Raw genomic sequence first — 12,189 nt, forward strand, 5'->3', positions numbered from 1 at the left:
AGGAGATCGGGCTGAAACTATAGCTACAAGCTATCCAAGGATGGTACTATAGAATGTCACCTCAAGGTAGGCCTAGTGGCGTCATCTCTTGGTTAGGCCGGAAACTTATCAATCCACCCTCGTAGTTACAAAATAATAATCACTTGGACTCGGTTGAAAAATTGATATTACAGATGGACAGTTCAGTTTTATTTATACCGATTGTGAAACAGTGAACCTTGGGGATAGAGAATCTCAAAGTATAATGCAATGCTAAAATCTGAATTTTCACGTACTGTATGTGTAGATGTATAGATTGTCAGGCTTTAAAGAATAATTACGATCATGTTCAAAAGGTACCACAATTGTCTATGTAGTTTTTGCAAGAACTTTTGTAGCTTCTAAAATAAACTTTCTCTAAAAATTTACATGTATGACTTCAATATTTCTTTTGCCTTCACTACTTTTAATTTCACACTTATCATAACGCTAAAAGGAAAAGCACAATAAAATGGAAACGAACCCATCGATACAGTGACCTCCAATGTTTTGCAAAGCTACTGTTTCATTTGTTATTAAATATTTCTTAACAAAGTGAATATTCACCTTTTTTTACCAATGTTTACAGTTCAGTTGATTTCATGATAAGTAATCGAAATTTAGTTTCCAACGTTTTATTGTGAATTAGCTTTGACCAAAAACTAAAATAAATACAGGTTGGATCACTTTCGACAACCTTCTGTTCATGTCTGTAAAGTTCAGTCTTTCGGAGATCATCAGAGATCCAGAAAAAAAATCATTTGTATCTTAATAGGATTTAAATAACACTATGACTTTAGAAAGGGAGTTATTTCAATATTTCAGGCGTATAAGCTACGATCAAAAAAATAGAAGTTGGTCATCCACATAAATTCTATAATTAAATTCAACAACAGAAATGAGTTGCACTTTAAGGATCAATAAAATCAACTAATACATAACACATTCTTAGCATGTAATCCCTATAATCTGCATAGTATCTGCACTTCTTAAATGGCAATACATCTTGATGATTCGAAACAGAACTATGTATATCAATTAATTAAAATATAACGGCATGGTAATCAGAAACATTAAATTTAATTACCCATTGTTAATAAAAGGAGATTCAATGCCAAAATGTATAAAAATAGATTTTGTCTGTAAAGGAGTAGACAGACGTACCTGCAGGAAGGTGTTTATTCTTCTAATTTCGTTGAACTGTTACCTAATTAAAGGATTAATGTACTAATCTAAGGACGATCTCATTTAAAGGAACTACAAATAATGACGAGCGAATATTCTAGATAAGAAGTAAGTAGGTACAATAAAAATTGTAAACATAATTCACTTATACATTAACCTCTCGTGAAATTGGGTTTTCTAAATGTTTTGCAGAAACTACTACTTCAATTTTAAACTATGTAAATAAGATGATGATGAAAAACTTGTAGTCAGGCACATGTGTCAACTGTTTTCTTTTCTTATGTAATCAGATAACTTATTAATAGGATGAATTAATAAAAATTACATTAATTCCTTTCATCAATTAGTGTTAAAATTCACATTATAAAATATCTAAACAAAACTTGTAATTAAATTATTTTCTATGAATTAATTCAGGCATATTATTTGTTCTATATAGTTCTCGACGTTCAGGAGATATAAGTCACCTTATAAGATATTATAAGGACAAATTTCAGATTAGCATGCCTGACCGACCTTGTTTAACAAAGATATGAGTTTTAGTTAAAAACGATATAATTTTTATTTTAATCGTAGTCGTGAATTATTACTTGTAATAAGAAGACATAAAATACAGCTCCCGTAAAAACTCTCAACGTGTTTGATTTTTCCCCATAATCTAACAATTAGCAATTTTATGCTATAGTTTTATTTCACTTTTTTGCTCATTAGTTACATATTTTACTAATAATAAAAAAAATAAAAATGAACTAATTTCAACATGTGTTAGTACTACTTCTTGTCATTAAATAAAACAAGAAACAATTTTTCTTTCCGACGCTTTTCAACTTTTTGTATAAAGTATTTTAATTCCTAAGATATAAGTTGGTTTGGAAAGAACTTTGAACTTTTATATTTACCAATTCAAGCAGAACAAACGAAATTTGAAGCACGAACGACTTCACGACTGAGCCAAAACCGCGAACTCTAATAAAGCGTTTGTAAATAGAGAATAGTTGCAAATTCGCGCAAATTATGAAGTAGCATTTTTATCGCAATAATACTAAACAAAGAGCATTCCGAATTCCTGTTACAGTGTAATGAGGGTATGACTTACCTGTTTTTATTTTTGTTAAACCACAACCGACGTTTCCCCTCAAATACAAAGCTTCATCATGAATAGGGTGTTATTTCTTGAGAAAATTTCTACTTTATTCTGTCGATTCAATGCGCATCTAATACTGGAGCAATTACAAATTAAGTGCTACACTTTTATCGACAGATTAGAGAGCATTTTTTGTTGCTTAATGGAGCTGTTTAGGCAGCACCGTATGATTTTATAATTTTAATAATTCTCTAACAGTAACCAATAATGAAAAGATTATGGTTTTGTTTTCAAGCAATAATATTAAAATATATTAAATCACATTTTCCAGGAGACCTTTTACCGCCTTTGCAAAATTGAAAATCTTCAGTTTATTATAATTAGAGCTTGAAGTATTGTAAGTCGCAGTTTTCAAAATTCGGTCATAAGATTCAGATAGTATTATCTCTAATGATGAGTAAAACAAAATTACATAGCTCTTCACTCTATCACATGCTTGATGTTTATTGTGATACTTCAATAATAAGTACTAGGCATTGTTTAATGATTTTAGTCATAACATTTATGATGATAAAATAGAAGGTAATAAGAATATTCGTAGACAAATATCGAAGATTATTTGTAAGAGTACGGATGAGATCTTCATTCAAAAATTATTAAAAGAATTTTAAATCTTATATGTTCATTTTTTACTATCAAATATTAAGTGGCAGTCCGCCATACATCTGTAGGTATTTGCTACTATTTGTAAAATTTCGAAATGTTTTACAAGATCGTTATGAATATTAAGGATATCTATGCCACAGTTCATGCATTACGCTAAGCACGTATATCAATTAAATAAAGAACATATTAAAGTCTTGGTCAACAGCTTAGTGAAACTACCAAATGTGATGACATTTAGTCATAGTATAGGTACGTATTATTTGCACTACATATGATGTGCTGAAACTGCAGTTCACATCTCATTTTTCACATGATTAGGTCCACACGTTTCGATAACAATTAAGACTGGCACCTTCAATTGACACTACGAAGTTATTTAATTCTACATTCTATGATTTAGTTTTACTCCTACTTTTAAATAAATTTTTCCCTTATTTCGGAGACTTTTTTCATTTTAACGTTAAGGCTGAAAGCTTTTCAGTTCTATTCGCAGAAGCAATAAAGCGTCAGGATAACTGATGATGATGATGATCCTAAATGCCTTTGGGTTTGTTATTTCAATTTTAATTTTTTCTAAAAAAACTAAATGAATTTTGTTTTTCTTGGCTTTATTTTGGTAAGATGTTTTTAATTACCCCGCTTTCCTTAAGGTCCGAAACTCTTAATTCTTACTTTCCTTTGTAAACGAGTACATATGGATATGTACTACATTAAAATTAACAAAACTAATCTTTGGAATATTGTAATCTTCTTGTATAGATACGAATATCTTTTCTAAAACAACCCACAGAATAATTATAGTTGTTCATATTAATTTTAGATATGGTTTCCTCAAGTCTTCTATCATTGTTGGTAATGGCTACCTTCATAGAGCTCAACGGTTCAGCAAACATCCTGATGGTAACAATGGGTGGTACTAAATCGCATAAAATTCCGTTTTGGGCACTAGCCAAAGGACTTACAACCAGAGGCCACAATATAACTTTTATTAGCGCTTTTCCTTCAGATTTTGGTATTGTCGGGATGGAGGAAATAACTCCAACAGGATTAGTATTCTACGTCCGGAACTTCACCGATTGGGACCTCCTTGGTGCCAGAATGAGAGGAGAAGAACCAGTTCATCCACTGGATATGCTCCGATATGGATATGAGGTAACCCATTGAGGTTCTTATTTATTAAAGTATTCATGAAACGATTAAATGAAAAAACAACGACAACCCTATAATGACAGAATATTATTTAGTGTTTTAGATAATTTCTTGTAATAATGTAGACAGGTGACCTAATTTCTAGATTTTTACAAATGTTTTGTTTCGCAGGCTTGTGAAGCGTTGTTATCCGATTCGGAGACTCAAGAATTTCTATATTCGAAACAAAAGTTCGACCTGATTATTCTGGATGGAGCTTATCCAGAATGCGCCCTTGGATTCGTGCACTTCTTCAAAGCTCCTTTCATGTACATAAACACCGTAGGATTTTATACAGGAAGTTTATCGATTGCGGGAAATCCTACACCGTATTCAGTGACACCTTTCCTAGCGCGACCGTTCACAGATTCGATGAATTTGTTACAAAGGACTTCGAACGCTGTATGGCATTTGGCTGCGCAGGCAATGCACATGTACATGGTGAAATATAATCTACAAAAAACGTTAAGAAGATATTTCGGATCGGAAGTGCCACCGATATACGATATGGCGAGAAATGTCAGTTTTATTCTCCAGAACGCATATGCAACTGTTACATATCCACGGCCTTATCTTCCAAATGTAGCCGAAATTGCTTGCATTCACTGCAAACCATCAAAACCACTACCAAAGGTATTACTTGAATTGTAGCCAACTGATTTGTTTAAATACAGTAAAAAGTACCAAGAAAATCTTTTCAAAAAAACATTTAGATTGGTGCATCTTTAAACAGAAATCTAAAGCTTTACATGTACCTTTAAAAATATTCATTTAATAATAATAGTTTGGAATTTCGAAAGAATTAAATAATTGTCTATTGATAGTACACCACCATTTATAGGATTTTATATAAAGTTAGTGTTAGTGACAACATGTCATTGATTCGATGAGTACAGAAAACTCTATACAAATGTATGTTTGTAAATACTGAAGGTCCTGAGTATAAGTTGTCCGATGAACTCTGAGCTTTATTTCCTGCAAATTGATTAAGGAGCACCTGACATTTGGTTTCAAGGAAAAATAAAAAGAAGTTTAATTCCTTAGTAAAAGATTTGTTTAAAAGAAAACACCTTTTCATTTCATATTTTACTTACTGCGTGACCTTTATCTGAATTAGTTTACTGACCTATAGTATTTTTGGTGTTATGTCAATAAATTATTCATTTCTTAACCATACTGTAAACATGTTCTATTAACCGTTTAACAGAAATGCGCAAACACTTAACAGTTGTTTAGAAAAATTGATTTTTTCTATTTAGCAGATGTCTTTTGAAATATTGCATAATTAGTGGCCGTCACGTCACATCACATAGTTTATTGAAGAGAATAACTTCATGTGGAATAAGAATTTATATTTATAAGCAGGAATAACAGTCAAAAGTCCTTTTTCAATTTATTACCACCCCTTCGCGGTTTTCTTTACACTCATTCATAAAGAGCACAACAATGTAAAGTCTATTTAATAAAATAAGAAAAACAGATTACTACAGAAACTAATGGCACCATGTTTTCAGCTACATCTTTTATATACCTACCATAAAAGTAAATATTTATTTATTCGATAAAGTTAACAAACGCTTTGATACTTCGGTGACATCAATCTAATGAACGCTAATGAAATATGAGAGGTCAGACGTTACACATTTAGATGCTGCAGAACGAGTCCAACGTCAATTTTAGAAAAAACCTTTAGGGTTGCCAGATTATATATCTAATTATTTCTTGAGGATATAATTAAATGCAAAAGTAAATTAATTTTGAACTGAGTTTCAAAAAATTTTTAAGAAGTCACACTGAAGCAGCTTTTATGATTTCATATGACTTCTATGTCTAATTGGATCTCACTAATTAGAGAAACCTTCTTTAGTTCAATTAATGAATTATAACTGTAGATTGGTTAATAAATAATAGTTAAATCGGCTGAGTTACGAAATTTTATGCAATATTAAAGTAGTAAAATTAATTAAGTTGAATTACTATTAAAGAATTGCAGTTTGTGTTCTTAAATGATACGTTATTGCAAGAATTTTAAGGAGCTTTTTAATTTATGTGCTCTCTTTACTTTTTAGGATTTAGAGAAATTTGTGAGCGGTAGTGGTGATGCCGGGTTCATTTACGTCAGCATGGGATCTTCAGTAAGAACTGCAAATATGCCAGAGTACCTCCGAAGAATGCTCCTGAGAGTATTCAGGGAACTCCCGCAAAGGGTTCTATGGAAATGGGAATCAGATGACAACATGCCCGATTTGCCGGCCAATGTGAAACTAAGAAGATGGCTTCCACAACAGGATTTATTAGGTAAATTGTGAACAATAATTGCTAAAGTCTTGTCACATAAAACCTACAAGAAATAATGCTTATTTGTACGAATCTTGTTAGTTGAAGAAAAGCTTAAGTATTTTTGAAAACATTATGGTAGGAGCAAAAATGTACGCGAAATTAGAACTTTGCTTATAATTTTAACTGTTTTTCTATGCAATAAGAATTGTTTTGCCACTTTGTGGTTTGTTCAAAAGTTTCAGAATTATGTACCTATACAGTTCTAGTTGGAATATTACTACTTATATTTAGTTTTTGATTTAAAGGTTCTTTTTTCTGGATGATGAGCTGAATACTATTTCCCATTTGACATAGCACAGCATTTTAATTTATATATAGTCTTAATGAGTAATAAAAATTGATTTAACCCTCGTTGACACGCATGTACCTAAATACGTTAGATTTAACACAAACAAGCCACCAATACAGCCTTCATTTACCTTTCAAACTGATTTATCTTTTTTTTAAACATTTTACAAATGGCACTGTACGTATTCAAGTTTCCCTTCCAACCCTTATTCTACTCTCCACTATCTTTTCTTTTCGGTCCTCAATCTCCGCCCCTATAAATAGGAGGAAATTTTAAATTTTAGAACCAGTCTCGCGTTGATAATGCCCACGTTTGAAGTGGGCGAAACACGTGTCCGCACAGTAAAATTGTGTTAGTGATGATAATTAGGGTGACTCTCCTATTTTATTTATTTTTCAAATTATCTTTGACGGCACAGATATAGGTCTGAACAGGTTTGTATTGTCAGTGGTAAGGTTAGGTACGGTTATTCAATCGTTTAGGTTAGGTTTGCACAGGTGTCCTGCTGATGACCGGATACTCTATTTCTCAGTCTGGGAAATATTGGAGCAATCAATAGTTATATTACGCTATTTTTAATGTACGTTTCATTTTACTGATTGCCTTACCCATATAAGATGATTTGTTAAACCAAAGAAAGCGTGTCATGGAGGGTTAAGATAAATGACGCTGTTTTTAATGAAATTTTATGATGTTTTGTTTTAGGACACAAAAAAATCCGCGCTTTCATTACCCACGGCGGCCTTTTAAGCATGTTCGAAACGGTGTACCATGGAGTACCGATTGTCAGTTTACCAGTGTTCTGCGATCACGATTCTAATGCAGCAAAAGCAGAAGTGGATGGATACGCTTTGAAACTTGACTTTTCGTCCCTCACGGCGGAAAAACTCCTAGGCGCTATTAATAAAGTAATTTACGATCCCAAGTATAAAGATGAAGTGAAGAGAAGACAAATGCTCCTGCGAGATCAGAAGGAAACACCACTCGAAAGGAGTATATTTTGGACTGAGTATGTGCTGAGACACAGGGGTGCAAAACACTTACAGTCTCCCGCGAGAAACTTGAGCGTTATCGAGTACTATATGATTGACGTCATTTGTTTGTTAGTGTTGAGTGCGATACTAATGTGGTATCTGATGAAAATTGCCGCAAAAATTATGTACAGAATAGTTGTGACAGGCAGTTGTGGACATAGAATGTACGATAAAGTGATCAAGATCGAGTGATATGCTGCTTTAATTTAAGTCTGTTTGATTTTATTCTTCCGTGGTGCGTTTCACTTAACTTGAATCGTTCCTTATTGTGCACACTTGTTGATATTGTGGGTGATATAGAAAATAAAAATTGACTAGTTAATAGTACTTGTATTATTGAATTATTGAAAATCAAATGCTGTACCCCTTGCACTTTCTCAGCATTTCTGGGAAAACTAGAAACCTTCATATAAATTTTAATTATATGACTGAAACACATAAACGAATAAAATAAAAAAACATTGAGTAGATTATTAAACCCTTGTTTTATTATTATTATTTCTTTTGTTTCATCTACAGGTACATAAGTACACATAACACTGCAAAATTTGTACAAAAAGTTTTCGATGTTTTACTTTCTCTAACTCTTTTGCCTATTCTGCTTAAGAAAATCTAACAAAGTGTGATCAGTATCTACTAATTCATAAATCAGGTACTTCAATAATCAGTATTTGTTATTGGATCCGTTCACGTAAGTGTTCAGGGAATCAATAGTATTTATTACAGAACTCCTGCCTTTCGACTCGTCATTTTTTACAGGTGTGACAAGGATATTTTTCGAATTTTTGAAATGCATTAAACCAGCAATTGCACCTGTAACTGCAGACACTACAAATAGTATCCACTTTGCCGTAAAAACAATTTGAATCATCTTGAATGCAGATTTAATCTGATCAACATATTCGTCACCCAAATCTGCACCCTATAAGAAATAAGATGTTAGATCACAAGATCTGAAACGCTTATAAGTAGGTACTTCAAATATTTTCAAAACTAGAAAATAATACGAGGGTGGATTGATAAGTTTCCGGCCTGACCAAGAAAAACAAGGTTTTTAAAAATTTTTTTTTTTTATTTCTCAACATAATCTCCTCCAAGGCTGATACATTTCTCATAGCGGTGTTCCAGTCTATTAATGCCATCTCTATAGACTGATTCGTCAAGCTCCTCAAAATAACCATTTACAGCTTCGATTACTTCTTCATTGTCCGCAAATCTCTTACCGCCAAGCCATTTTTTGAGATTAGGGAACAGAAAATAGTCACTCGGGGCTAGGTCTGGAGAGTAAGGAGGGTGCGGCATCAATTCAAACTTTAGATCGTTGATTTTAGCCGTCGCAACGATTGACGTGTGCGCTGGTGCGTTATCGTGATGAAACAAGATTTTTTTCTTCGCCAGATGAGGTCGTTTAATTTTCACCTCGTGGCTCAAACGTTGCAATAAGTCTGCGTAGTATTGACCAGTGATAGTATTACCCTTTGCAAGGTAATCAATGTATATAATACCTCTTGCATCCCAAAAAACAGTAGCCATAACCTTGTTCGCCGAAAAAATTGTTTTTGCCTTCTTTGGAGTTGGTTCCCCTGGTCCAATCCACTGTTTAGACTGTTCTTTGGTTTCAGGAGTGTAGTGGTGGACCCACGTTTCGTCAACGGTTACGAATCGACGCAAAAATTCGCTTGGATTACGCTTATACAATGACAAATTTGCGGTAGAAATGTTTTTTCGAATCAATTTTTGGTCGACTGTTAGCAAACGCGGCACCCATCTTGCACAGAGCTTTTCCATATGCAAATGTTGGTGCAAAATATGTTGCACACGTTCATATGACATCTTACAGGTCTCAGCTATCTCACGCACTTTCAATCTGCGGTCTCCCAGCACTATTTGATGAATTTTTTCGATCATATCTGGAGTTGTGACCTCAACGGGGCGTCCTGAGCGAGGCCCATCAGAGGTGCTCACACGACCCTTTTTAAACTCGGAAACCCACTGCTTAACGGTTGAATATGACGGGGAGGATGTCCCCAGTGTTGAGTCCATCTCTTTTTTAATTTCCTTCGGCGTTAACCCCTTCAAATAAAAGTATTTGATGACAGCACGATTTTCCTGCTTTTCCATTTTTACGAAAACCACAGAGGCGTCTTGTTCAGCGTGCTGTCAAACCTACACTAGCAAGGAGACCAGGCTGAAACTATAGCTACAAGCTATCCAAGGATGGTACTATAGAATGTCACCTCAAGGTAGGCCTAGTGGCGTCATCTCTTGGTTAGGCCGGAAACTTATCAATCCACCCTCGTATTTAAAAGAAATAAAAAAATTTGTTAGATACATTAACCTCTCTTCACAAGTTACAAGTACAGAGAAAGCTACAGTCCTGATACTAACTTAGAACCCAAGCAGTAACAATATTCCTTATTGTTAATTTTTTTAGAATGATGTTCGCTGTTGTCATCAAATAGGTAATAACCAAACGTTGATTTATAGAAAATTTTAGAAATAAAGAGAGCTATGAACGTAATCAACTGATATTTCAGATGCAAAAAGCAGTCATCAATTATAGAACAAAAATAATTAATTAAAACAATCGAAAGTACCAGCGGATTCTAAAAAATTAGCCCAATAAAATTATGAAAAAAATTAAGTGTTTTTATCAGAGTAAGCAATAATTTTTAACTACATCACTTCGTTTCTGCAAATTTTTATTCAAACTAATTTGACAACTGTTGCGATTATCGAAGACTGTAATATTTTTAGGTAATTTAAATGAATTTTTTCAGCTAGCAGTGTAAAATGTTAAAAATTTTTTAGACCCTTATAAAGTAATCACTTTGAATATAAGTAAATAAGTATATAGTGCGTTAAAAAAGACATACACGACATTAAAAATAGAAAGATAATATTTCTTTTACCTCTTCTACCCAAAACACAGGCAATATTGTAGTGGGCAAATTTTTCATAAAACTAATTTTCGGTATCGGTTCTAAGGGCATACTGAACTGCAGCCTTTTTCTTGCTCCTAGGGGTGTTCCTGTCATCTGAAATAAAAGAAAATAGAAATTAGAAATGGCTGAGTTTTGGTATCTAGGAAGTCAGACAACTTGAAATGGAAGGAGCAGTGAAATATAAAAAACAGAGGACAGCGCAGGGTTGAGTCGTTTTCAATAGAAAGAAGTCACTTTCTTATTTTTCAGTTTGTTAACTACTTGATTTAAGGATATAGGCAAATTATTGATGTCTCATTATATGTAAAACAGCATATTAGCCACGGTTGATGTTACAAATATAAGTTTGGATAAACGAAATTTTTGCATTCTGTTTTACCACATGAATACATATTACACCAGTACGCACTTACAGGTTCAAAATACATATAAATTCCATGTTCCTCTTCGTTTGGATGTAATCCACGAACGCCATGAACGTAACTTTCATCAGACGCATAGAAATGCGGCAAGGATGCGTATAAGGGAGCACCAACGCACTTTGTTATTTCCATTAATCCTTTCTTTAAGCACTTATTAGGTTCAGGACAGTAACATTTCAAACTATCATCCGCAGACATATCCCCTAAAGTTGCAGTGTATTTGTTCACTTTGACTTCTTTAACAAACGTTTCTTTTTCGAAAACTGCGGCTAGTGATCTAAAAATTAATTGCTAAAATCCAATCAATAATCGTCAAGAGGAAACTAGCATCTTATATTCAACGACAAAATACATTATTTTATCATGTTCAATGGTGTTGTTTCTCATAACATATCTATATTGTGAAATAATTTTCCCATTTTATACTAATTATTTAATGTAAATGTTGATCGTTTATTNGAGGAAACTAGCATCTTACATATATTCAACGACAAAATACATTATTTAATTATGTTCAATGGTGTTGTTTCTCATAACATATCTATATCGTGAAATAATTTTCCCATTTTATACTAATTATTTAATGTAAATATTGATCGTTTATTGTTTTTTTAATAAATCTACAGATTAGTGTTCTATTCTATTTTCGATTAAATATAGGTCATATATTACAAGATTCGCTAAAGTGAATTGCGAGAAATCGATGCGCACCTCCTATAATAAAACTGAATACTTAATTGAGTATTGTGTAACGTAAAATTACATAAATATACTTATTTATTATTGATTGCTCAAACGGATAACTGAGATGTAAAACTAATAAATTATTCACAAAAATGCTTTCGTTACTAGTTACCCTGTCTTAAAGATATTACGTATTACATCAGTAGAAAATACCACAAATGGCGCGGTAAACGCCATCTGTAGTACGATGCTACATTTTAGGATTACGTATGCTCCAACAAGGTCCATTTAAATATATGGATATCTACTTGCTGAAACGAATCCCGGCGTAGCT

At 33.0% G+C, this 12,189-nt stretch overlaps 3 protein-coding genes across 4 annotated transcripts in view; 1 reads left to right on the plus strand and 2 right to left on the minus strand.

Annotated features, from left to right (window-relative positions):
• Nucleotides 1-8,205, plus strand: part of LOC108733315 (2-hydroxyacylsphingosine 1-beta-galactosyltransferase) — a 39,747-nt gene extending 31,542 nt beyond the window's left edge. Inside the window, exons 2-5 of the mRNA XM_018464415.1 lie at nt 3,774-4,105; nt 4,274-4,774; nt 6,211-6,439; nt 7,476-8,205. Of these exons, the coding sequence (XP_018319917.1) occupies nt 3,776-4,105; nt 4,274-4,774; nt 6,211-6,439; nt 7,476-7,996 (1,581 nt within the window). The 5' untranslated portion in view covers nt 3,774-3,775 and the 3' untranslated portion in view covers nt 7,997-8,205. The remainder of the gene's footprint in view (nt 1-3,773; nt 4,106-4,273; nt 4,775-6,210; nt 6,440-7,475) is intronic.
• Nucleotides 1-12,189, minus strand: part of LOC108733316 (sensory neuron membrane protein 1) — a 29,043-nt gene that overhangs the window by 10,672 nt on the left and 6,182 nt on the right. The window contains exons 6-8 of one of the 2 annotated variants that reach the window (XM_025975958.1): nt 11,163-11,448; nt 10,717-10,842; nt 8,271-8,726 (exon numbers count right to left, since the gene is read on the minus strand). In XM_025975958.1, coding sequence (XP_025831743.1) covers nt 8,469-8,726; nt 10,717-10,842; nt 11,163-11,448 — 670 coding nt within the window. In that variant the 3' untranslated portion in view covers nt 8,271-8,468. Of the gene's footprint in view, nt 1-8,270; nt 8,727-10,716; nt 10,843-11,162; nt 11,449-12,189 lie in introns of those variants that run through there. The other variant, XM_025975959.1, reaches the window with a different exon arrangement.
• LOC112904858 (sensory neuron membrane protein 1-like) overlaps nt 11,381-12,189 on the minus strand; it is a 3,135-nt gene continuing 2,326 nt past the window's right edge. The window contains exon 3 of the mRNA XM_025975965.1: nt 11,381-11,462. Within this exon, the coding sequence (XP_025831750.1) occupies nt 11,456-11,462 (7 nt within the window). The 3' untranslated portion in view covers nt 11,381-11,455. The remainder of the gene's footprint in view (nt 11,463-12,189) is intronic.

The sequence above is a fragment of the Agrilus planipennis genome, unplaced genomic scaffold, assembly GCF_000699045.2.
Source record: "Agrilus planipennis isolate EAB-ADULT unplaced genomic scaffold, Apla_2.0 scaffold12, whole genome shotgun sequence".
Taxonomy (NCBI): Eukaryota; Metazoa; Arthropoda; class Insecta; order Coleoptera; family Buprestidae; genus Agrilus; species Agrilus planipennis.